General features: G+C 42.7%; 1 protein-coding gene across 2 annotated transcripts in view; it reads left to right on the top strand.

Moving 5' to 3' along the window:
• Positions 1-27,951, top strand: part of LOC109426679 (zwei Ig domain protein zig-8-like) — a 362,720-nt gene that overhangs the window by 271,065 nt on the left and 63,704 nt on the right. For both annotated transcript variants that reach the window (XM_029869687.2, XM_062853565.1), the window contains exons 7-9: positions 2,641-2,760; positions 9,971-10,073; positions 23,282-23,379. In XM_029869687.2, the coding sequence (XP_029725547.1) occupies positions 2,641-2,760; positions 9,971-10,073; positions 23,282-23,379 (321 nt within the window). The remainder of the gene's footprint in view (positions 1-2,640; positions 2,761-9,970; positions 10,074-23,281; positions 23,380-27,951) is intronic.

Genomic DNA, 27,951 nt, shown 5'->3' with positions numbered 1-27,951 from the left:
CACAAACAAGTACCTAAAGGAATAATTAATAAATCATTCTAGAAAACTCTAAAAGGAATATCCAGAGAAATCCCAAAAGTAATTTATAGCGGAATACCAAAGACATATCATTGAGCATCTTTGCTGGCATTCCAGGAGGATTTTCTAAAGAATTTTCCGAACGAATCTCTAAATGAATTGCTAAAGGAATTCCAAAGGAATCTCTTGAGGAATCCCCAGAGTCCAAAGAATTTCTAGAGGAAACTCTTAGGGAATTCCTAATAGAATCCATGAAGGAATTCTTCTAGGCCTGCCACTAAAAAATCGTATAGACAACTCTTGAGGATTTTTTGGAAAACCCTCCATTAAATTTATAGATGAATTTCACTTGTTGCACGAATAATTTCATAAATATGAAGAAACGACAAAAGTAATGTCATGTGGATTTCCTGAAGGAGTTTATAATGGAACTACTACCGTGAGTTTCGTGGCCGTGAGGTTAGCGGCGTCAGCCGTCTAGGCGTTTCGTTAGCCTCGGAGTGCTGGTTCGATTCCCGTTCCAGTCGGGGAAAACTTTTCGTCAAACGGAAAATTCCGTGTGTGTTGTCCGTTGTCTCGTGTATGTAATGTTTAGTCTGTGCAGCCTCTGGCTGAAGATGATGTAGTGTCTTTTTTTACTAATAGCATTGCTAATGCAGTTTCTGACAAAAATCTTAGAAGTACCCACATAAAATCCCTAGAAGAATCCTACTTTTGTCAAGATGAATTCCAAAAGGAATTCCCATACAATTACCTTAAAAATATGCGCAGATACTTGTTTTTTTTTTTTATTTTATAAATGCTATACCAATTACTGAAGAAATCGCCACAGGAATTCTTAGTACAATCCTCGAAGGAATCTCTGGAACATTTTCCAAGTGAATCAATAGAGGAAATTTCAAAGTAATGCCTGTAAAAATTCCTGAAGAACTCGCTGGAGGAATATCTAGAGCAATCGCTAGAGGAATTTTTAAAGGAATTCAGGGGGCCTTCTTAAGGAATCCCTGTAAGAATTCATAGGAAACATGCAGGTTTTTCTAAAGGAATCATGGATGGAATTCCTGAAGGAAATACCCAGAAAACCATGGGGGACTTTCTGAAGGAATATCTGAAGGTATTCCGAAACGATCTCTGAAGAAATGTTTAAAGTATCCCCAAAGGAATTTCCATAGGAATTCATGTGGGAATACCTAAAATATAGCTGGAGAAATTTCTCAAGGGATCTGTGGAGATGTTCCTAGAAGAGTTCTTGGAAGCATTCCCACTCCCAGTGAAATCAGTGAGGGATTTTCAAAAATAAAATAAAAAACTAGAAAAAATCCTACAGGAATCTCTGGAGAAATTTCTAAAACCACGAATCTATAAAAGAAGGAATCCATGGAAAGACTCCTAAAAAATCCTGGAGAAATTTATAACGGAATCACTAGAGTATTTTCTTAAGAAATACCTGGACGAATTTTTAAAAGAATCCCTGGATAAATTCTTGAAGGAATTTCTATAAAGGAGTCTTTGGCATAAATAAACCCTTATAGCTAATTTGACCAATTCTATCTCGATATCAATTTCACCCAACTTCACTATGCTCCTACGAAAACGGGGCCAACGAGCGAGAGTGCATATTTTATGGCTACCTCTTCTTTGATGAGATGGATTACCGAGGAAATGAAAATAATGAATGAATGATGAGAAATGCTGTGCACACTGTACACTTTTCTCCCGCGCGACGTTCATGGTTGTTGGTCCGAGTGGTTGATAGGTAGTTGCCATTTTCCAGTGAATCAACCAACGAACCGGGCTGGTAACTGCTTCGGGCAGCTGAGCTCCATCTCTGTGCAGTTCGACCCGGGGGGATTATTGTCGGTGGAGTGCGTTCCAAAAATGTGTCATTCTTTGGAAAGGAATTTACAGTGCCAAAGGGCTCCTCTGATGAGGATCGCGGGTCAACGCGTTAATGAGCTTATAATCGATTTGGAGAATCTATACATGCCGAAGAGTATTTGTACTTTCAAATTGCTGCAGGAAAATAAGTGTGTGCGAAGTTTCATGCCAAGCAATAAGTATGTTAGTTTTTGACCACTCCGATGTGTTCGTCTATACTTACTTTGAAGCGATTCGTTAAAAAAATTGATAAAATATGTTGCAATGTAGTCACAAAACCGTTCCCCATCTAAATAAGTCGTTGCAATGGAAATATGTCTGCTTTTATTTTATTTCACAAGCAACTTTTTCACAATGAACGCTTCGAAACAACGTGGCAGTTTCCACTGCACACGATATTTTACCGAAAACTATTTCATAATAGCGGTTGGGTAAAAACCGGTTCCCTGGAAAAACAAACTCAGTTTACCATTCAATTAAATGAAATTCATTTAGTTCATCGCCTGCCACCAGCTATATACCAGCGCACCGATTGTGCTTTGTTAGGGTATACACTACTTCACGGGAGCTGCATGCCAGAGCGCGCAGTGCACTTCCGAATAAAGCATTTAAAAAATATTTTCCAAACAAACATTCTGCGCGCTCAGGGGGACCCGCCGGGAATTTTCTGCATTGAATTTCGTTGGTCAAGTAAACATTTGGCATATATTTTTTTTCAATTCCCTCCTTGTTTCTTCGTTACAGAACTGCGAGCACGGATACTGGGACCATCGGACATATTTGTGAAATCTGGCAGCGAAATCATCATGACCTGTGTCATCCAGCAGGGACCACACGACCTGGCGACGGTGCTCTGGTACAAAGGTAAGCGAGTTGTTGAACAATTGGAGCGCGAGGTCGCGACATTCCCGAGTAGAAATGAATTGCAATTTTTGGGAATTACAAATAGAATTATATCAGAGACGGTAAAGAATCTTACCATTACTTCCCAAAGGAATTCCAGAGCGAATTGGTAGAGGAATCTCAGAGGGAATTCCTGAAGAAATCCCGGAGGAAATTCCTTAAGAATTCCCGGAGGAAACTCCAGAAGAAATCCCGGAGGAAATTCCTGAAGAAATCCCGGAGGGAATTCCTAACGGAATCCCGGAGGGAATTCCTAACGGAATCCCGGAGGGAATTCCTAACGGAATCCCGGAGGGAATTCCTAACGGAATCCCGGAGGGAATTCCTAACGGAATCCCGGAGGGAATTCCTAACGGAATCCCGGAGGGAATTCCTAACGGAATCCCGGAGGGAATTCCTAACGGAATCCCGGAGGGAATTCCTAACGGAATCCCGGAGGGAATTCCTAACGGAATCCCGGAGGGAATTCCTAACGGAATCCCGGAGGGAATTCCTAACGGAATCCCGGAGGGAATTCCTAACGGAATCCCGGAGGGAATTCCTAACGGAATCCCGGAGGGAATTCCTAACGGAATCCCGGAGGGAATTCCTAACGGAATCCCGGAGGGAATTCCTAACGGAATCCCGGAGGGAATTCCTAACGGAATCCCGGAGGGAATTCCTAACGGAATCCCGGAGGGAATTCCTAACGGAATCCCGGAGGGAATTCCTAACGGAATCCCGGAGGGAATTCCTAACGGAATCCCGGAGGGAATTCCTAACGGAATCCCGGAGGGAATTCCTAACGGAATCCCGGAGGGAATTCCTAACGGAATCCCGGAGGGAATTCCTAACGGAATCCCGGAGGGAATTCCTAACGGAATCTAGGAGGGAATTCCTAACGGAATCCCGGAGGGAATTCCTAACGGAATCTAGGAGGGAATTCCTAACGGAATCCCGGAGGGAATTCCTAACGGAATCCCGGAGGGAATTCCTAACGGAATCCCGGAGGGAATTCCTAACGGAATCCCGGAGGGAATTCCTAACGGAATCCCGGAGGGAATTCCTAACGGAATCCCGGAGGGAATTCCTAACGGAATCCCGGAGGGAATTCCTAACGGAATCCCGGAGGGAATTCCTAACGGAATCCCGGAGGGAATTCCTAACGGAATCCCGGAGGGAATTCCTAACGGAATCCCGGAGGGAATTCCTAACGGAATCCCGGAGGGAATTCCTAACGGAATCCCGGAGGGAATTCCTAACGGAATCCCGGAGGGAATTCCTAACGGAATCCCGGAGGGAATTCCTAACGGAATCCCGGAGGGAATTCCTAACGGAATCCCGGAGGGAATTCCTAACGGAATCCCGGAGGGAATTCCTAACGGAATCCCGGAGGGAATTCCTAACGGAATCCCGGAGGGAATTCCTAACGGAATCCCGGAGGGAATTCCTAACGGAATCCCGGAGGGAATTCCTAACGGAATCCCGGAGGGAATTCCTAACGGAATCCCGGAGGGAATTCCTAACGGAATCCCGGAGGGAATTCCTAACGGAATCCCGGAGGGAATTCCTAACGGAATCCCGGAGGGAATTCCTAACGGAATCCCGGAGGGAATTCCTAACGGAATCCCGGAGGGAATTCCTAACGGAATCCCGGAGGGAATTCCTAACGGAATCCCGGAGGGAATTCCTAACGGAATCCCGGAGGGAATTCCTAACGGAATCCCGGAGGGAATTCCTAACGGAATCCCGGAGGAAATTCCTAACGGAATCCTGGAGGGAATTCCTAACGGAATCCCGGAGGGAATTCCCAACGGAATCCCGGAGGGAATTCCCAACGGAATCCCGGAGGGAATTCCTAACGGAATCCCGGAGGGAATTCCTAACGGAATCCCGGAGGGAATTCCTAACGGAATCCCGGAGGGAATTCCTAACGGAATCCCGGAGGGAATTCCTAACGGAATCCCGGAGGGAATTCCTAACGGAATCCCGGAGGGAATTCCTAACGGAATCCCGGAGGGAATTCCTAACGGAATCCCGGAGGGAATTCCTAACGGAATCCCGGAGGGAATTCCTAACGGAATCCCGGAGGGAATTCCTAACGGAATCCCGGAGGGAATTCCTAACGGAATCCCGGAGGGAATTCCTAACGGAATCCCGGAGGGAATTCCTAACGGAATCCCGGAGGGAATTCCTAACGGAATCCCGGAGGGAATTCCTAACGGAATCCCGGAGGGAATTCCTAACGGAATCCCGGAGGGAATTCCTAACGGAATCCCGGAGGGAATTCCTAACGGAATCCCGGAGGGAATTCCTAACGGAATCCCGGAGGGAATTCCTAACGGAATCCCGGAGGGAATTCCTAACGGAATCCCGGAGGGAATTCCTAACGGAATCCCGGAGGGAATTCCTAACGGAATCCCGGAGGCCCGGAGGGAATTCCTAACGGAATACCGGAGAGAATTCCTAACGGAATCCCGGAGGGAATTCCTAACGGAATCCCGGAGGGAATTCCTAACGGAATACCGGAGAGAATTCCTAACGGAATCCCGGAGGGAATTCCTAACGGAATCCCGGAGGGAATTCCTAACGGAATCCCGGAGGGAATTCCTAACGGAATCCCGGAGGGAATTCCTAACGGAATCCCGGAGGGAATTCCTAACGGAATCCCGGAGGGAATTCCTAACGGAATCCCGGAGGGAATTCCTAACGAAATCCCGGAGGGAATTCCTAACGGAATCCCGGAGGGAATTCCTAACGGAATCCCGGAGGGAATTCTCTGAGGAATCCCAGCAGGACTTTCCTGCGGAATCCCGGAGGGACTTCCCAGAGGAATCCCAGCAGGACTTTCCCGCAGGATTCCCGGAGGGACTTCCCAGAGGAATTCCGGAGGAACTTCCAAGAGGAATTCCGGAGGAACTTCCCAGAAGAATTCCGGAGTAACTTCCGAGAGGGAATTCCTGAATCCTGAGAGGAACTTCTCAGAGGAATTCCGGAGGAACTTCCCAGAAGAACTTCCCAGAGAAATTCTGGAGGAACTTCCCAGAGGAATTCCGCAGGAACTACCCAGAGGAATTCCGGAGGAACTTCCCAGAGGAATTCCGAAGGAACTTCCCAGAGGAATTCCGGAGGAACTTCCCAGAGGAATTCCGGAGGAACTTCCCAGAGGAATTCCGGAGGAACTTCCCAGAGGAATTCCGGAGGAACTTCCCAGAGGAATTCCGGAGGAACTTCCCAGAGGAATTCCGGAGGAACTTCCCAGAGGAATTCCGGAGGAACTTCCCAGAGGAATTCCGGAGGAACTTCCCAGAGGAATTCCGGAGGAACTTCCCAGAGCAATTCCGGAGGAACTTCCCAGAGGAATTCCGGAGGAACTTCCCAGAGGAATTCCGGAGGAACTTCCCAGAGGAATTCCGGAACAACTTCCTAGAGGAATTCCGGAGGAACTTCCCAGAGGAATTCCGGAGGAACTTCCCAGAGGATTTCCAGAGGAACTTCCCAGGGAAATTCCGGAACAACTTCCCAGAGGAGTTCCAGAGGAACTTCCCAGAGGAATTCCGGAGGAACTTCCCAGAGGATTTCCAGAGGAACTTCCCAGAGAATTTCCGGAACAACTTCCCAGAGAAATTCCGGAACAACTTCCCAGAGAAATTCCGGAACAACTTCCCAGAGGAGTTCCGGAGGAACTTCCCAGAGAAATTCCGGAGGAACTTCCCAGAGGAATTCCGAAGGAACTTCCCAGAGGAATTCCGGAGGAACTTCCCAGAGGAATTCCGGAGGAACTTCCCAGAGGAATTCCGAAGGAACTTCCCAGAGGAATTCCGAAGGAACTTCCCAGAGGAATTCCGGAGGAACTTCCCAGAGGAATTCCGGAGGAACTTCCCAGAGGAATTCCGGAGGAACTTCCCAGAGGAATTCTGGAGGAACTTCCCAGAGGAATTCTGGAGGAACTTCCCAGAGGAATTCCGGAGGAACTTCCCAGAGGAATTCCGGAGGAACTTCCCAGAGGAATTCCGGAGGAACTTCCCAGAGGAATTCCGGAGGAACTTCCCAGAGGATTTCCGGAGGAACTTCCCAGAGGATTTCCGGAGGAACTTCCCAGAGGAATTCCGGAGGAACTTCCCAGAGGAATTCCGAAGGAACTTCCCAGAGGAATTCCGGAGGAACTTCCCAGAGGAATTCCGGAGGAACTTCCCAGAGGAATTCCGGAGGAACTTCCCAGAGGAATTCCGGAGGAACTTCCCAGAGGAATTCCGGAGGAACTTCCCAGAGGAATTCCGGAGGAACTTCCCAGAGGAATTCCGGAGGAACTTCCCAGAGGAATTCCGGAGGAACTTCCCAGAGGAATTCCGGAGGAACTTCCCAGAGGAATTCCGGAGGAACTTCCCAGAGGAATTCCGGAGGAACTTCCCAGAGGAATTCCGGAGGAACTTCCCAGAGGAATTCCGAAGGAACTTCCCAGAGGAATTCCGGAGGAACTTCCCAGAGGAATTCCGGAGGAACTTCCCAGAGGAATTCCGGAGGAACTTCCCAGAGGAATTCCGGAGGAACTTCCCAGAGGAATTCCGGAGGAACTTCCCAGAGGAATTCCGGAGGAACTTCCCAGAGGAATTCCGGAGGAACTTCCCAGAGGAATTCCGGAGGAACTTCCCAGAGGAATTCCGGAGGAACTTCCCAGAGGAATTCCGGAGGAACTTCCCAGAGGAATTCCGGAGGAACTTCCCAGAGGAATTCCGGAGGAACTTCCCAGAGGAATTCCGGAGGAACTTCCCAGAGGAATTCCGGAGGAACTTCCCAGAGGAATTCCGGAGGAACTTCCCAGAGGAATTCCGGAGGAACTTCCCAGAGGAATTCCGGAGGAACTTCCCAGAGAAATTCCGGAGGAACTTCCCAGAGGAATTCCGAAGGAACTTCCCAGAGGAATTCCGGAGGAACTTCCCAGAGGAATTCCGGAGGAACTTCCCAGAGGAATTCCGAAGGAACTTCGTAGAGGAATTCCGGAGGAACTTCCCAGAGGAATTCCGAAGGAACTTCCCAGAGGAATTCCGGAGGAACTTCCCAGAGGAATTCCGGAGGAACTTCCCAGAGGATTTCCGGAGGAACTTCCCAGAGGAATTCTGGAGGAACTTCCCAGAGGAATTCTGGAGGAACTTCCCAGAGGAATTCCGGAGGAACTTCCCAGAGGAATTCCGGAGGAACTTCCCAGAGGAATTCCGGAGGAACTTCCCAGAGGAATTCCGGAGGAACTTCCCAGAGGAATTCCGGAGGAACTTCCCAGAGGAATTCCGGAGGAACTTCCCAGAGGAATTCCGGAGGAACTTCCCAGAGGAATTCCGGAGGAACTTCCCAGAGGAATTCCGGAGGAACTTCCCAGAGGAATTCCGGAGAAACTTCCCAGAGGAATTCCGGAGGAACTTCCCAGAGGAATTCCGGAGGAACTTCCCAGAGGAATTCCGGAGGAACTTCCCAGAGGAATTCCGGAGGAACTTCCCAGAGGAATTCCGGAGGAACTTCCCAGAGGAATTCCGGAGGAACTTCCCAGAGGAATTCCGGAGGAACTTCCCAGAGGAATTCCGGAGGAACTTCCCAGAGGAATTCCGGAGGAACTTCCCAGAGGAATTCCGGAGGAACTTCCCAGAGGAATTCCGGAGGAACTTCCCAGAGGAATTCCGGAGGAACTTCCCAGAGGAATTCCGGAGGAACTTCCCAGAGGAATTCCGGAGGAACTTCCCAGAGGAATTCCGAAGGAACTTCCCAGAGGAATTCCGGAGGAACTTCCCAGAGGAATTCCGGAGGAACTTCCCAGAGGAATTCCGGAGGAACTTCCCAGAGGAATTCCGGAGGAACTTCCCAGAGGAATTCCGGAGGAACTTCCCAGAGGAATTCCGGAGGAACTTCCCAGAGGAATTCCGGAGGAACTTCCCAGAGGAATTCCGGAGGAACTTCCCAGAGGAATTCCGGAGGAACTTCCCAGAGGAATTCCGGAGGAACTTCCCAGAGGAATTCCGGAGGAACTTCCCAGAGGAATTCCGGAACAACTTCCCAGAGAAATTCCGGAACAACTTCCCAGAGGAATTCCGGAGGAACTTCCCAGAGGATTTCCAGAGGAACTTCCCAGGGAAATTCCGGAACAACTTCCCAGAGGAGTTCCGGAGGAACTTCCCAGAGGAATTCCGGAGGAACTTCCCAGAGGATTTCCAGAGGAACTTCCCAGAGAAATTTCGGAACAACTTCCCAGAGAAATTCCGGAACAACTTCCCAGAGAAATTCCGGAACAACTTCCCAGAGGAGTTCCGGAGGAACTTCCCAGAGAAATTCCGGAGGAACTTCCCAGAGGAATTCCGAAGGAACTTCCCAGAGGAATTCCGGAGGAACTTCCCAGAGGAATTCCGGAGGAACTTCCCAGAGGAATTCCGAAGGAACTTCGTAGAGGAATTCCGGAGGAACTTCCCAGAGGAATTCCGAAGGAACTTCCCAGAGGAATTCCGGAGGAACTTCCCAGAGGAATTCCGGAGGAACTTCCCAGAGGATTTCCGGAGGAACTTCCCAGAGGAATTCTGGAGGAACTTCCCAGAGGAATTCTGGAGGAACTTCCCAGAGGAATTCCGGAGGAACTTCCCAGAGGAATTCCGGAGGAACTTCCCAGAGGAATTCCGGAGGAACTTCCCAGAGGAATTCCGGAGGAACTTCCCAGAGGAATTCCGGAGGAACTTCCCAGAGGAATTCCGGAGGAACTTCCCAGAGGAATTCCGGAGGAACTTCCCAGAGGAATTCCGGAGGAACTTCCCAGAGGAATTCCGGAGAAACTTCCCAGAGGAATTCCGGAGGAACTTCCCAGAGGAATTCCGGAGGAACTTCCCAGAGGAATTCCGGAGGAACTTCCCAGAGGAATTCCGGAGGAACTTCCCAGAGGAATTCCGGAGGAACTTCCCAGAGGAATTCCGGAGGAACTTCCCAGAGGAATTCCGGAGGAACTTCCCAGAGGAATTCCGGAGGAACTTCCCAGAGGAATTCCGGAGGAACTTCCCAGAGGAATTCCGGAGGAACTTCCTAGAGGGAATTCTTGAATGAATACGTTATGCCTATTATTACTGCCTATGATTTTGTTCCAGATTGCTCATTCATTTCTACTCGGGTTTCCCTAATTCCAATTATGATCTTAAAAAAAATAAATTTTCCTATTTTTCTGCAGGAATCACACCGATAGAATCCTCCAACCAGGAAAACGTCATCCACGCAGGTGAAAACAAACGAATCACCGTCGAAACAGACTGGTCCGATGGCCTAACATCCAGGTAAGCAGCAGAAGCCTCATTGAAACACGAACCAAGAACCGGGTGAACTTATACGTACGTATAACACCGAACCGACCAAGTCCCCCGCAACTCGAAGCATTTTACTAGCAGTGAAAACAAACCCAGGGATCAACGGTGAAAGTTTTTTCTTCCCGAATTGTGGTGTGGCAGCAGGCAGCAGGCAGCAAGAATATAAAAGTTTCCTGGACTTTGCTTTTTTGGCCCGGTTTCGGTATCACACTATCTTGAAGCCCGGCGTCACATCGGGGATACAAATGTGGGAACTTTATTATTATTCCAACCGGCAGAAGGCATCAGTGCATTGAGAAAGTTTTCCCGTACGTATGTGTAGGTACCTAGCTGGTACCGAAACCGACCGAATTCGACGAACGAGTTTTTTGGCAACAACCGGGGTTTCTTCGGAGGGACTGGGAGATCTTTTATGGCACTGGTGCGTCGGGGACTGATGGTGAGGGTTGGGCGACACAGGGTCTGATAGTTTTGAATGTTGAACTGAAATTTGCAGAAATTTTCTGTTTGGTTAGGGTTCGTGGATTCAGAGAAAAGGGGAAAAAGTATACCTATATGAATGAATAGTTAGTTCCCGTACTTCGAAGGTGTGGTAAATTTACTAAAATATTTTGGAATGGAACTTTTCATGTTCTGGAAAGCACAGTTGAAGTTAATTTTGAACTTCTGAATATTTTTTGTCGAAGTTCAGCAGTTTTTAAAGACAAGCGAAAAAAATCGAGCCAAAAGAAAATTTCATTATTATCAAGCATAAGCTTTGCATGATTTTCCGAGCTATTTTCGATGAAACGATCCCAAACTACGTTCCTCATGCCATAAAACATTCAAAACTTGCAACTCAGCAAGACCGTAATCACACTCAAGTACTAAGCAAAACGAGGAAGATCATATGAAATTTTCGTTTGTAACTTCTTGCCGAACAGCACCCTCGGTATCGAAGAATAGACTCTTGCTTTCAACAAACGCCCGTTCTTCCTCTGCCATCACTCTTTGCAAACCACCCTTCTTTAACGGGAAAGAACAGAGATACCAAGTCCCAAAGAAATGGTACACACACGGAGGAGCAGACCGTTTGAACGCAGTCAAGTTTCCGTTCACAATAACCCCAAGCATCCTTTGTATTTCACCGACAAGTATTGTCGCCGCTGAACAGTAAATACGCGAATGGTGCGGTATCAGCGTGGTGAATCAGGAAATGACACACGGCTATCGCTACGCCATGGTTTCGCAAAACAAGATCTTTGGAAGATATTTCAAGACTTCTTTGGTTATACTTGGATATCTTCAAAAGCTCTATCTAGGATTCTCCAAGAGATTGGCCATGTTTTCTGCTGGAAGTACTGTACGGATTCTTTGCGGATTTAATGGGAATCCTCTAGGAATTCCTTGTGTAGTTTCTCCAAGAATCTGAGATAATTCTTGGTGCTTTTTTAGAAGATCCCTATGTGATTCATCAAAAAGTTTCCCATTGGATTCCTAAAAAGGTTCAGTATGGGATTCCTCCAGGAACTCCTTCCATGATTCGTTCTGGGGCTTCTGAGGAATTCTATCTGGGATTTGTCAAAGAGTTCCGGGAATCCTCCAAGAATTCCTTCAGAGCTTCTCCTAATAGGTTCTTTAGGAAAGTCTACAGGAGTTTTTTCTGAGATTTTCAGAAGCATTTTTTGGAGAAAAAACATCCGAAATGAGCTACAAAATGAAAATTCAAAAAAAAAGACTCCGGGGACTTTATTGCAAGATGGATGAGTTATCTAAGAAATGTTTCGGTGTATTCCTGTAAGATTTTCATACCAAGCTTTTTTGAAGATGAAGAGTAATTCGATAAGGAAATCTATAACTAACTTAATGAGAGAATCCCTAGTAAACTCCTGGTGGATTTTCGTGAAAAACATCTGCGAGAATTCAAGAACGAACTTCCAGAGGAATTCGAGATAGATCTGCAGGAAAGAAGGAATCCCAGAAAAAAGTTTTTGGGATTCCGGAAGAAGTTCTTGAAGAAATCCTAGGACTTCTCAATGGAATCCCTATGGAAAATCCTGGAGGAATCGAGGAAGATGTTCCTGTAGAAATCTTGGAAACAGTTCTTGATAGAATCCCGGAAAGAGTTCCCAGAGGAATGTCGGAAGATGCTCTTGAAGGAATCCACGTAGTACCTGGAGGAATCCCGGAAGTGGTTCTTGAAAAAAATCTGGGAAAAGTTCCCGGAAAACTCCCACAGAGATCCTGGAAGGAGTTTTAGAAATAACTTCTGAAGAAATTCCTGAAGGAATGTCGGAATGAGTTTCTGAAGGAATCCAAAAGAAGGTTTTAGAAAAATATCGGTAGAAGCTCTTGGAGGATTTCTGTAAGGATTTGCTAGATGAATGTCAGAAAAAAAATCTGAAGAAATAAAGAAGGAATTCCTGGAAAAATCTCGCATGAAATTTCTGGTGGTATCCCGGCAAGTTATAGTAGTTAGAGTATAGTTTTGTTCTGCCCTTTTGTCAATGTTCGTCAGTTTAGGGGGGGGGATGTGGTTATTGCCGGGGATTATGGCCAAAGTCTGCAGTTCATACAAATTTTAATTTCTTTTTATGGACGAAAGTCTACGGTAGGAGAAGGGCAGTCTATAGTCCAAATGGTCGGCATCAATCTTCGCGTTGAAGTCACTAATGAAGAGCTTGATGTCACCTTTCGGAACTATGACAGCATTCGGTAAAAGTTTTCTTTGGCAGTATTGCGGTTGGTAGGGTTTAGCCAGAGAGATAGGGTGTGACGAGCCACGAGCCAACACAATCAACTCTAAGTGCAGTCTCTCCGCTTGGCACTGCGCATGTCTTTGTGCTATCTGTGTTTGACTTGTTTCAGGAACGTTCCACGGAAGGGGAGATTCAGTAGGGTCTAAGTGGGTAGCACAAGGGATTCCAGATTAGTTTCAATGATGTTTAAGCGGGTTTCAAGGGATTAAGATAGCATTCTAGTGGTTTGCAGGGAGATTCCAGGCTCGTTGATATCGTGTTTTAGTAGGTTTCAAGAGATTTTAGAAGGTTGTTTGCAGGTTTCATGAGAGATTTAGGGAGTTTCAAGGCGTTTCAATGTGTTTCAATGACGACTAAAGGGTGTTTTTAATCTTGAGAACGTTCAAGAGGTTTTTAGGGATATTCAAGGAGTTCAGAAGAGTTTTGGGGGGTTTCAGAGAAGCTTCAAGGGGTTACTGTAATGTTTTACCGACGCAACGTTGTGTCGTGGATTGAAGAGGAGTATTACAGGTTAAAAAGGATATTTTGGTATTTTATTCATACTACATATTCGATTTTGATTTGCCGTTGGTGGCAAAGCACAGACACTGCACGCTCAATGGTGTTGGTCAGGCTATTGCGGCGAGGAATCAAAAAATAATACAGTGCGAGAAATAAGTATAAAGACAGAGTCGTTTCCCATACAAAATAATCACTTATTTCCATATAAACATGTGTCTTTATATTTATTTGAATCTAAAAAGTCGATATAAACGTTTTCATGGATGATGATTAATATTTCTAGCCAAAATTCTAGTTATTTTCAGGTTGCAGACAAAATTCCATAACAATCGAATCGCTAGAAAAAGAGATTTTGATTCCCAAATATGATTATTTTGTATGGAAAACGCATTTCTCGCACTGTATAAAGTTTGGATGATGAAGCCGGAATGAACTAATGTTTGGCGTGAACACTCTGTACAGCACGGCTCGATTTGTAATCAACTAAAGACGACGCTGGCAACTGGATGAGAACAAATAAGGTGGTTTAAGGGGGTTGAGAAGAGTTTCAGGCAGTTTCAGGGGATTTTGGAGGCGCTTTAGAATTGTTTTGAGGGTTGGTTTTATGGGGTTTCTTTACGCTTCAAGGGTTTTTAGTGACGTTTCAGAGGGTGGTAAAAGGTTTCGGGAATATTTCAGGGACTTTTAAGGCAAGCTTCATGGGAGTTTCAAAAACAATTTCAGGGGTTTCAAATAAATTTTGGTGGGTTTCAAGAAGATTCAGAGGCGTTTGAAGTGTTTCATACTTTCGGCATTTATATTGGTTTCAGGGCAGTAGTGGTGCTCCCTTTTGCTTGGGCCCATTCAACCCCACTGCAACCCCTGGAGCTCCTCTCAAAATTTCCCTGGAGCCGTCCTCGAAACTCCCTGAATCCTCCTGAAACGTTCCTAAGAACTCTCCTGAAACACCCTGAGATTGACTGAAACATCCCTAACATCATGAAAAAAATCCAAAAACATGTCCAAAAAATATCAAAAAAAAAAACATTCTGAAACATCCGCAGCCCCATAAAACGATCTAAAATATCCCAAAAGTTCTGTGAAAGTGCTCTGACATCTCTTGAAATGCTACTGAAACCCTCTGAACTCCCTATGAAACGCCCTGAACCCCTGAAGATCCCTTCGGATCCATAGTGTCTACAATCTCTAAGCCCATGGCTTACCATTAAACTTTGTCGAAGACATCATCTCTCTAAGTAGTCGGGATCCTGATGTAGATCAGGATTCAAATTTTCACCTCACTAGCCTACCTAGCGTCTAGTGACGGAGTATCGTTACAAACGGCCCACTATCTGCTCTTGCCCTTTACCGGAAATCCCATCTTTCTAAGTAAACAGGTTCGTCAGGATTTTCTAAAGAAATTATTCCAAAATTTTTCCAAAGATTTCCAAAAGAAGATTTCATAGATTTCTGTAGGAATTTATCTCGAGATATCTCCAGAATTATTTCCAGGATTTTTTCCAGATTCCAAGATTCCTCAAGGAATTCTTTCTGAAATTACTGGCCATTTTCTTTCGGGATTTTGTCATACATTTCTTTGTTTATTTTTTCGGGAATTCTCCACAATCTGGCAAAGAATCCTCCAAGAATGCCCTCCACAGATGAATCTTGGCTAGTTTTTCACCGATTACATTCAAAAGCGATTCTTCTGAAAAATATTTCAAAGATACCATAAGGAATCCATTAACACATTCGTTGAGGAAGCTTTCCAGAGATTCTTCCAGAAATGCCTTCAAATATTCCGGTATTGATATCTCTAAGGTTCTCCTTTGGGCTGTAAAACGGTGAGTCGATAAGCAGAGCATCTAACATAGCTCTGGTCCTCACAAGTTCCTACCCGGGCAGAGTTCAAGTACTGACGATCAAAATGTGATATTGGTTTGTTTGAGATAAGTAAAAGTACTGGAAATAAAAGCAAAAATTTGTTCTTGAACCATCTAACCCAGTACTTCCCAAACTGTGCGCCGCGGTGCCCTGGTGCGCCGTGAACATATCTTGGGTGCGCCGCAGGCTCTTGATCTAAAACATAAAGTTTTGGTTGCGACTGTGATGGAATGTTACTTGAAAATGGCTTTTTCAGTCTCGACAAAATTCAAATACTGCTATTTAATTTCGTCCTCGACGAAATTAAATAGCAGTATTTGAATTTTGTCGAGACTGAAAAAGCCATTTTCAAGCTAAAACATAAAGAACAAACTCTTATTATTGAAGGCAGAACATTTTTTTGTTGTTTGTATTTACTTCAACATTAAATTGTGAAAGAGGGAAAAGTCCCCTTGAGCGATCTCCATTTGAAATCTTTCTGAAGAAAACCCTTTACCGTATTTTTGTTTTGTGGAACTGGTGTTGACTCACAGCCTGTTTGGAATTCTATACCAAAGTGTTGCCTTCTTAAGGAAGACTTCGAAAGAAAATCACTCAAAGTGGGTTTCCTTCTTCCAAATTTTAAATTGAAAAGTAAATATTCCAAAGTCTGATTTCTTTTTTTTTTTACTTATTCGTTTATTTGGAAGGCTCGGGCGCCTCATGGGCATAACTGAGCCGAAATCATTTGTTGTTTTTTTTACAATATATTTTACATTTTACAATATTTACTGCCTTAATGCTATGTTAGTTTGGGGAGCCGAAGTACTCGCGGCTGTTTCGAGGTTAGGATAAAAAATAAATAAAATAAAATTGGGAAGGAGGGATTTAGGGGTCTTAAACTAAATTATTTGCTAACTTATACTAAAAACATTGATGGGGCAAAATGTCCTTATCTGAAATGGAACAAAAAAGAAAGGACTTTATCGGTAGACAACGACAAGAAGAGGACAAACGGAAGGGGGTGACGACAGACAGGGGCGAACAACAAAACCAAAGGGCGGACAACGAAAACAAGGAACGTACTACATCAAACTCTGACATCAACACGTTTCAAAAACTGGTAAATCAGGTTCATGTATTCCAAATCAAGTCCTGCCAACACTTCTCTAACGGGTTTCTGTTGTTTTCCTCGGACCCGGAGAATTTCATGCAGCTCAGATCTGACCTCACGATACTCATTGCATCCCCACACGACATGTTCGATATCCTGGTAAGCTACGCCACAGACACAGAGATTGCTTTCTGAGAGCCCAATACGGAAGGTATGTGCATTCAACAAATAGTGGTTGGACATCAGCCGACACCCCGAGCAGAAGAAAAAATGTTCCTGCAAGACCAATTTAAGAACTTGTTTTGTTAGATTCAATAACAACTTAATAACAATGAATCTTGCAGTGAATTTCAAAACTTGTTATTGCTGTGTTATAACGGGTGGCCACTAAATAACGGGAATGCTTTTAGCAGCTGATTAAAAACAATAGAAGCGTCCATAGAGTAAACATTTTTTAGACAAAACCATCGTCTATCTATCCACAAAGTCAGCGTATTTTTTATTTTGTGTCAACTTATTCTGTTCTGCAGAAAACGACATTGAAACAGGAAGCACTACCAAAACGCCTTGGACGGCTCTACTGATTGCTCAAAACAACCGTAAAAAAAGTTAATAGTAAACCATTATAAAACTAGAACCTGCCCGGTTTTGAATGAATTCTACATTTCGGCATCCCAAGAAACAGATCCTGAAGGAAATAGAGGAAAACTAGCAAAACCAATAAGCATGATATCATTTCACATAATAAAATCTTGTTTTGTGACATGGGCTGGATAAATCAATTGTTAAATAACAAATATTTACATCAAATCACATTTACACATTGAACAACATGTAAATGGTTCGTTATAAAAAAAAATAGCACAAAAAAAGTTCAACAATGAACCGCAGCACAGTGGTCGAAAGCCGGACAAAACCTCAAAAATCGACTTCAATATTTTATTTTTCTAATATTTTTCTTCCATTATAGATACTTCAACTAAGAATACCCCAAATTTTCAAGTCATTTAGTCGAAAATTGAGTCTTGTGGATTTTTTCAAAGTTGAAGTTTTATGTGCTACAATATTAGTATATATTGTCTTTATTTTATGAGCTTCCTTCATGAGTTCGTTGTAAAAGTTAGGAAGGCTTGAATAATGTGATAATATTTTTTGTGTTTTTGGGTATGAATAACCATAACATTTCAGTGATTGATTGGAATTCAATCACAAAATTATTATGTTTTTACAATATGCAAACATATTGACTTTTATGAAATTTTGAAGAAAAACTTCGTTTTGAAGAGATCCAGTACTTGTTTAGGAAACATCAGAAAACGACGCCGTATCCCGGATCTGACGTGCAATTTTGTCTAGTTTTTGGCTATATAGGTCACTGTTTGCGCATTTTTGCGCTAAGAGCGAAAAAAAAATATTTTTTTCTATCAGGTCACAATGGAGCCGCATGGTTGTAGAGGATGTGATATTGTTTAAAGTTTAAATTTAATCTTAACATAGGGTGACAATGGGTATTATTGGCTGGTTTGTTCTCTTCGTCATGGGGGGTTTTTGTCAGCAAAATTGCCTGAAACTTGGCCATATAGTTCAGCTTAGTTGGGAAGGATTTAAGACAAAATCTGATTTCAATAGGTTTCAAAAAACCCACAAAGACGAAGAGAACAAAACGGCCGAGAATAGGTAATTACCCCTAGTTCAAATTATACTAACATTTTAGTGTAATTTTCATTCTTGTTAGAGACTTTCACCAAGTCAAATGGTCATAAGGTTGGGTGGGGGTGTCTGATAATGTAATGGCCACAGCTTTAACATTTTTATTATTATTTTTTTAATATTATTTTATTTTTTTGACAGAAAAACACAAGAAGATGGGTGATCCAGTTAAAAACAGTAAGCTGGAGAGCGAAAGGAGTGATGACTAAGTATGAATAAGCCTTTATTTTCTTAGAGACTACCCACATGTTGCTTCACCAGATACAACTAACTCTTTTAACGTTCAAAATGAATGGAAGACAAAAACAATCATGAAAAACATGTAAAAATAACTACAAACCATTGCTCATTGATCTTCTTAAGCTAATCGTTTCTTCGATTAATCTTAATCGTTAGAATTGCCCAACAACCTTGGAAGTAATCTCTACACGAACTTCTAGCGAAGTTTCAATATTTAGTGACACAAATTCGTCGACATCTACATGTTTCTTTTCTACACGCACATTGCTACAGTTCAAAGCAACAATCATCTATAAAATATAAAAGACATTCACTAAACGGCGTTAAACGCTACGTTAAATATTTTTCTGCGTAAACGTCGCGATCACCAAGGCAATCTTTGAATATTTTAATCACAATTTTATGAAACGAACAAGTAAAACCCCTATATTGTTTTTTTTTTTAACTTGTAGTTTTATTGTATGTTAATCATGCAGTTTCGTTAAACACATTTCTACTGAACGACACACAGAGTGATAACGATTTTGAAAATATTTGCTGGAACTCTACTGTTCATAAATATGAATACCGACCTCTGATGATCGTTTATCAAAAATTCCCTTTAATATTGCGAATATGAATTGCCAATTTTTTATAGATAGGGTTGTTTCGGTTGCTTCGACAAGGGATCGCCAACCCAAACTCGGAAGAGCATATATGAAGTTGTTGAAACGAAATTGATAAAAAGCAGTTCAAATTTTACGCAGTTCACTATATTAGAATATCTGACCCCATAACGATTGAACACCTCCGTGCACCCACCGTAAAATGTCACATGGTCTATGGGCAGTCCCTGAGAATAGACCACGTCTTGTCAGCCAACATTGGTATGTATCTGAATTGATCCATTCAAAGAAAACGTGGGTAAACGATTTTTTTCTAACGATTTATGTAGTTTTGAAGGCTTTGGACCACCCTAACAACAACAAATACACAATTATAGTTTATTTCAATACCAATACATGATTTAAGAACCCTCAAATTAAAAGGTTAATCAAAACCTACGTTCAGAAAGCATATCGGGATTGCTTGTTGTCGATTATTTTTACATACTTTCCATTATCAGCAGATTTCAAAATTTTGAATCACCCTAATATATTAAAATCAAAATATATGATAAGTTTCATATCATAAATAAATTTAGGGAACTAAAATCATCATAACTTGTGAATTTTAGCAATTTAGGTTAACATTTGAGGTTTTGTCCGACTTTTGTATGGAGGCCCGCCACTGTGCGCAGTGCACAAATTACATCGACACGTTTTGGTGATACAGAAAAATAACATTTTTTGGAAATTTCTATAAATGTCATTTACGGGAAAAGGCTACAACCAAAGCAAAAAAAAAAACAAGTCAGTATCCCCATTTTTTCTTATTACTGTTTGAGTGTGTAGATGCTAAAGGTAGCTGAGAAACCATTTATTTTGACCAACGATTTCACAGACGCAGAAAATGCGTGAAAGTAAACTCTGAAAAGTCGTACAAAGCAGTAGCTCCAACATCACTGCAAAAAAATACTGTACAAATTACTACGTTCAACTTTCTTAAATTTTATATTTTCCATGGACGTACATTGTTAAACCTTTATGATAGTTAAATTCAGATTGCCATTTTTAAAGATCATATATTTTTAAGAGCACATTCAAAGCATTCCCGTTATTTAGTGACCACCCGTTAGTACATCACATATTTGTGCATTTTCAATGGTAAAAAAATAACAAAACTTGGTCTACAACAAAGTATGTTATTGAAATATAATTTAGTGAATGAATCTCAATAACTCGATCATATCAAAATAAGATTACCCAACAAACATGTTATAAAAAAGTAATACTTCGATAAGTTAATAATAATCAATTATGATATAAAAACAGGCTTTGCGATTCTGTTGTTATGAATTTGATATTCTCTTCTGCTCGGGACATTACACGAATGAAATCGCGGCTCAAATCCAACCCTTTGAACTATGGCTTCTTCGACACCTGTGGAATGATGGAGTGCAACCATCTACGCATCTCTCCATCTCTCCATTTGTAATTGCCAGCTGATCAAGGTCTCCTGACGGACCAATGCAAAAAATTCGTCGAAGGCGATTTGACGCTCGTAAATATCGCCTCCGCTAGCGCCCACCTTAGCCAGAGAGTCCGCTTTCTCATTGCCCGGAATTGAGCAATGTGAAGGGACCCAAGCTATGGTGATGATGTATGAGCGTTTGGACAAAGCACTCAAGACTTGGCGTATTCCATTCAGGAAGTAAGCCGAGTGCTTCATCGGTTTCATTGACCGAACAGCCTCCAGAGAGCTTAGACTGTCGGTAAAAATGAAGTAGTGCTCAGGTGGAAGAGTGCGAATGTACTCTAAGGTGTAGTATATAGCCGCTAGCTCAGCAATGTATACCGAACATGGCTTTTGAAGCATGTAGGTGGCGCTATGAAATTCGTTGTAAACACCGGAACCACTTTGGTCATCGGTTTTCGAACCGTCTGTGAAGAACTGTCTGTCCCCGCTGACATGCCCGAACTTACTTGCAAAGATCTGTGGAATACCTACGGAACGAAAAGATTCCGGAATACCGGTGATCTCATCCTTCATATAGAGATCAAAATCAACTGAGGAGCTGTCGAAGTTTGAGAAGTTGTCACGATTGGTGTTAACCGGAGATGGGCTTACCTCCAGCGTCATGTACCAGTAGTACACACTCATAAAACGAGTTTGAGGGTTCTGTTCGAGCAGCTTTTCGAAATTTTCTATGACCAATCATACCCATGACGACCCCGCAACAAGGCCATTGAAAGTGGTGCTTCGTGGCCTTGAGGATCAGGACCCCCAAAAACTGAAAGAGGACCTGGAGGAAAATGGTTTGCAGCCCCTCGAAGTTCATAAAATCACCCGGCGCGATACTACGCGGAAGTATCGAGATCAGCCTTTCCTCATACACCTCGAGCGTGGATCCGCGACGGTAAAGGAACTCCAAAAGGTGAAGACCTATGACGACTGTCAAATCAGCTGGGAGCGGTATCGGCCGGTACACCGCGATGTAACCCAGTGCATGCGATGCCAACGGTTCGGCCATGGCATCAAGAACTGCCGGATAGCCAGACGCTGCGTGGACTGCGGCGGTTACCACCAAACAGAAAGGTGCAATGCGGAACAACCAAAATGCGCCAATTGCAACGGCGAACACTAAGCTAAATCTAAGGACTGCCCAAAGCGTACGGAATTCTTCGCCGTTCGCAAGCGAGCATCGACAAAACACCAGCCAAATAGGGGTCCTGCTCCTCCGGCTCTCAACACAATGAACTTCCCGCCACTACAACCCCAACGCCCGTTGGCCTCCGGGACCACGGCACCTGGACCACAAGCTCAACAGTCGACATCAACCCAATGGCCGACAATTGCACCCGGTTTGCGGCAACAGGCTGCGAACGAAACAACTCCCGTGGACGACGGAAGCACCCTCTTCACGGCAACCCAACTGGTACCCATGTTCCAACAACTAATGGCTCGACTGCAAACCTGCAAGTCCAAAATCGAGCAGATCTACGCTCTCGGACTTTTCGTTATAGAAAATGTCTGCTAGAGACAGTAGATCTGCTTGATTTGATCACCGGTCCACCATAACTGGTTACAATTAGGTAGGATAGAAAATTAACAAATTAAAAAAAAAGAAGGAAACACGTTGCTCAACTACAAAAACTATTTACATAGGTTAATACCAACACACATACAACTTTGTACCCACACTCTAAACTAAACCAGAGATGAAGAGCTAACCAAGGCTGATCACTCGTGTAAAATCTATTGTAATCCCACGATTTGTATTGAAATAAATAAACATTTAACGGTAAAAAAAAACGCTTTTCATTCATTCTTCCATCGGACAAGGAGCGTGCAACACACTAAGAGTTGGATCAAGGCTGACGGTAGCAGCGAGGTTTTGCAAAATTCTCTCGCTGTTACTTCCCACCCCGCCGGGCCGAGGCTCACACCCAGAGCGCCTTTTCCTCGATTCGTGAGTTTTCTTGCGACAGTCATCCAACCCGGTAGATAGCTGGGCAAACGATCAGAATGTCACAATGGATTATACATACCATGGTTTGTTATAGTTATGTTATATGTTTGTGAGAATCTTCTTGTCGGGATGCCAGTGTTCAACAATTGGATCAAGGATGCATAATAAAAGTGTAATGAAAAATAAATTTAAACACTTATGGCTTTATCGGTAATTTTTTATTCTGAGCTGATAGCATTCGCTAGGGTGCTGACGAATGTGTATAAGTAATTGTAACATGGTTTTGAAAGGGCAACCCTTAAATTTAGTTTGGGAGTGTATACGTTAACTCTACGTTAATTTATTATTATTGCGTTGAAACGGCGATCAAGGACGACAGACAATTTTTCCCTTGAAACAGGGCAAAACCCATGGCCGAAATGTCCGATAGAATAAGATAAATCGTCAGTAAATTAAGACTGAGATAGCCGTTTAAACACAACAAACAAATAAATCATTAAAAAGATTTTGGGCAAAAAGATTTCATGGTTCCCGGAAAAAGCACTATTCGAGTGAAAACTTCATTCTTCCGTTATTTGCTGGGCACTGCAAAAATTGCTCATCGTTCGTATGTAAAGCGTGTTCAACACCCGTCGCCGCCGCCTGACTTGGTTTCGCATTCAAATTGTTCTCATCCGACTAGGACGACGACGCGTTCTCTAATGTTCTTCTATTTCTTCTTACATTTTCTTGCTCCACCCCTCGTGCCATCATACATCACCAACCGCCCGGACCCGGACTACAATAATTTTCCGAAATGGCATTGTCTTACATCGTGTGGCATCCGGGAATCCACCCGCACTGGCGTCTGCAACGAAAACGCAAATAATGATAATAATAACAATAATACCGACGGCACCCCCCGGATCCTGCCTGCCTGGTGGCGTCCTGCTGTCCTTCGGGGGATGATCCTGTGTGTGGTGGTGCTGCAACCGAAAACCAGGTTAAAGATAAGACGTGCGGTGCAGAGTGACACCGGCAACTACACGTGTGTGCCGAATATGGCCAAATCATCCAGTGTGTATGCACATGTAATTAGTGGTAAGTTATCTATCCTAGATTTTAATTAACAAACAATATTTATGTGAACCGCTCTGCTCTTTTGGGGCAGGTGATTGTAGGGTAAAGTGGAATAGAAGGTGCTCTTATACAATATTTATTTAATAAATTATTGAAATACATATTATCATCATTTCCTAATTCATTTCAAACTACCAGTTTAGTTAGTGGGCTTATCGCCCACCGTGGGATCGTATTGCATCGTATTGCATTTGAAAATATAAGCGAAATAGTTTGATGACATTATTATTATGAACCATTGTTCCCTAAACGTTGGCCACAAGTAACACAAGCACGGTGTGCTTCCGGGTTTCGGGTTCGTTATGCGGGAGGGTCCTTCCAAGAACTTGTGCTTTCTGTGTCGAAATGAACTTCTTATCTTCTCGTAGGTACCTACTGTACTATGTGTTGGGTTGGCTTTTTGGGGTCGTCGTCGGTGGTGCTATCGTTGTTCAAGGAACTGTGTGCCGTAGTTTCCATAGTACTTGGCTTGTTTTTTTCTCCTAGCCGAAGGAAATGGAAAGTGCATCCAGGAAATGTAATTGTTTTGCAGATCGATAACCGGAACGAAAATTGAATTCACATTTTAATATGCTCGGGGGAAATCATGCTGGTAGTAGAAGGGGTACAGGAATGAGTTTCATATTTCCTTTGAAAGGAAGCGTGTTTGAAAAATGTGTTTTCATATCTCTATGGTCTAAATACAGACACATATTTCCGTACATATTCGGATTTCAATTTGCAATGATTCATTATTTTTTCTTCATTTTAAAGCTTGCAAACATTTAGCTGCAAACATATACTTCCAAATCGTTGTAACCCGGAACACAAGAGTTAAGACATTTTTTTTCAAACGGTGTTTAATGATGTCCAGAATCTCAGAAAATATGTTTATAAGAATGACTTAATCATCGATATTTGTAGTAATGAGCTGATTTTTTGTATAGTAAGATGATAAAATCTTCGTTTAGAAACGAAGCCTTGCAGAACTTCAATGAAATAGTGCAGAAATCGTAGGTATAATGATTCCTTGCACAATTTAATATTGTTTGAGCAAAATTTTGGGTGACTGTATTGCAGAAATTACTAGAAATCTAGTTATCTGGTGCCTCACCGAACGTGCCCCATTGCTCCAGAACCCTAGTAGGATGTTGGGGTCAATATGATCCAGACAGGCACGATGAACGTGCACTATTCCATCGTGGTGCGAAGAACCTTACACTTTGGGAGGGTTGAATTTATTTACTTGATTATTATTGTTACTATTACTGGTTGATTATTATTAGTTTTATAACTATGAATACAAAAAAATAACACCAGATATTGCTTCAAACGTTATACAATAAAATAGTAGGGTGCGGTTTATTTTTCAAAAGATGTTAGGGAGTGTATCGGAAATTAACTTTAAATGTTCCCATCAGCATTAAAAACAATCTATTCGAAATAAACATAACTTTATGGATATACTGTAAAAACCTTTGGAAAAAAGGCACTTATGATTTTATAAGAACACTCATTTAACTTGGACTTTTATCATAAAGATTGCAAATACGTTTTTAAAATTTTGGACACCTTCTAAAACTTTAAAATTTCGAAAACTTTAGAAAATATTGCATTGTTTTTTTTTTTTCTTATTTTTGCGCAAATACATTCTTTCACAGAATGCTCATGATAAAGGAAAATTATGTTTTACAAGCAAAATTTCCTCCACATTTTAGTGTAATTCTTGGAAATGGAAAAAGCCTTTTTGCCTTTCTCGTACACTAAGTGTACTGGAAAGGCTATATGTTCACTCCAAAAACGACTTTTTGATAGAAAGCTCGGAGGGTCGAATCACATATACCAATCAACTCAGTTCGACGAATTGAGCAAATGTCTGTATGTGTGTATGTATGTGTATGTGTGTATGTGTGTGTGTATGTGTGTATGTATGTCTGTGTACAAAAAAGGTCACATCACTTTTTTGAACTAAACCTCAACCGATTTTAATGACCAATGATTCATTCGACGCGGAATGTGGTCCCATTGTTTCCTATTGAAAATAGTTCGGATCGGTCCAGCCGTTCCGGAGTTATGGCCATTTAGGTGTTCCGGACCGATACCCCAGGAAGGTGCCAGATATGAAAACGCTACAAACCCATCCATGCGACACATCAAACTACGGCATTTTCGATAACTTGATGAACGGTAAGCAGAAAAATGGTCTCAGACCATATCTGAACCGGTAGTGTCCCGGAGCCGGTTCCGGGTGTCCCACCGGAAGTGGCCAAACATAAAAGTGCACTAAGCCCATGCATGCGGCATATCAAACCGCAGCTTTTTTGATACCCTGATAAACAGTAAGAAGTAATACATTCTCAGACCATATCGGAACCGGTAGTATTCCGGAACCGGTTCCAGATGTCCCGCTGGAGGTGGCCAAGTATAAAAGTTAACCAAACCCATGCATGCGACATATCAAATAGTGGCTTTTTTGACATCCTGATGAAAGGTAAGCAGGAAAATATTCTCAGACCATATTTGAACCGATTGTGTTCCGGAACCGGTTCCGGGTTACCCACCGGATGTGGCCAAATATAAAATTAAACTAAAACCATGCATGTGACATATCAAACCGCGGCTTTTTCGATAACCTGATGAACAGTATGCAGGAAAGCATTCTCAGAACATATCGGAGCCAGTAGTGTTCCGAAACCGGTTCCAGATGTCCCGCCAGAGGTGGCCAAGTTTCAAAGTTAACCAAACCCATACAAGCGACATATCAAATAGTGGCTTTTTTGATATCCTGATGAACAGTCAGCAGGAAAATATTCCCAGACCATATGTATCTGAACCGGTAGTGATCCGGAACCGGTTCCGGGTGTCCCGCCGGAAATGGCCAAACAAAAAAGTGTACCAAACCCATGCGACAAATCAAATCGCGGATTTTTAGGTATCTTGATTTGGCAAAAAAAAGTTTCCGGCCATATTTGGAACAACCGGTAGTATTCCTCACCGATTAAGGAAAGTGGTCAAATGTAAAGGAGAACCAACCCCATAAATAGCTGTTTTGGTAACTTGATGAACGGTTAACAAGAGACCACACTTTGGAAAACCAATACTGTGCCGAAACCGATTCCAGGTGCTCCGCCGGAAGTGGTCAAATGCAGAACGGAACCAAACGCATGCACACCGCGCTTTAAATATCGGCTTTTTAGATGACGCGCAGAACGGTCAGCAAGAACTCAGGCAACTTTAAGACTACCGGTAGTGTACCGGAACCACTTTCGAGTGTCTCGCCGGAACTGGCGAAATGCACAAATAAGTGTTTGACAGTAAATCAAATAGCAGCTTTTTTGAATACACGATTATCGATTCGTAAGAACATAGCCTCAGACCATATTTTAGACAACCGGTAGTGTCCCGAAACCAGTTCTGGGTGTCCCACTGGAAGTGGTCAAATGTAAAAGTGATCTATACCCACCCATGCATGAGATAAATCAAATCGTGTTTTTTTGGGTAACCTAATGAACATTAGCAATGAAATAGCCTCAGACTAGGGGTCGCAGTACCGACCACTTTTGGTGAGTACCGGTATTTCGGTACTGGAGCTCACAGTACCGGTAGTACCGGTAAAATACCGGTACTGGGATTTTTTTTTCACTAAAATGAAGAATAATCTATTTCGCACAGGAAATCGGCAATTTACCAGGTATTTGTGAATTTCGGTTTTCAAGGATGCCAGATGTCATATAAGCTAACCAGAAAATGCCAAATTTAACAAAAACCAAAATATAAATAGACAAAAATTTAGTAAAAAATGAAACTGTTTTTGGGGCTATTCTTTAGCTTCTGCGCAGATTCACAGGCAGTATCTTGGTCAGTCTAAAATGAAACAGGAATAACCGCACATGTACCAAAATCAAACAGATAGCTGCAAGGTGAAGACAGAAGAAGATTTAACTGGATTTTCCTTGCTGATGCTTGCTGTAATGGAATCAGTAATTTTTATGTTATTACCGTATCTTATTATGTTACAAACTAGTCTGTCATAAGCGGCAAAGTAACAAAAATCATAACAAAAAAAATGTACCTGGAAGACTAATTTAATAACATCTTTTGTTAGGTTCAATAATATTTTTCAACTTTGGAATATGTGTTCTGGTAATTCAAGGAATCACAGTATTTAGTCCTTTACTACTGGTGTTTTGGTGACTTCCAGTTTTTGAATAAAACTGAGTTAACCAACTTCACTTTGCATATAGTTAAAAACCTCACCATCTGAGGCTAAACTCAACGCAAAGGAAATCAAATTGGGTTAGGGATCCATGTATGTACTAACTCTTCGAAGACTGGAAAGTGCTAGTACGCAAGGAACATTCTAGAATCCTTATTACTGAACACATGTTCCATTATTGGAATGATATTGCTGCTAATGTTAAAACCCGGGTCCTAAACTTCCTACTGGGGAGAATTTAGTAGTAAAACAAGGTTGATGCTAGGTTTCCGATGCATGGCCAATATCAGTACTCTTGTTTTGTTTTCTAAGAAAACAAAACAAAAACTGTATCAGAA

The sequence above is a fragment of the Aedes albopictus genome, chromosome 2, assembly GCF_035046485.1.
Source record: "Aedes albopictus strain Foshan chromosome 2, AalbF5, whole genome shotgun sequence".
Classification (NCBI taxonomy): Eukaryota; Metazoa; Arthropoda; class Insecta; order Diptera; family Culicidae; genus Aedes; species Aedes albopictus.
This window is presented reverse-complemented; position numbering and strand designations above follow the sequence as displayed.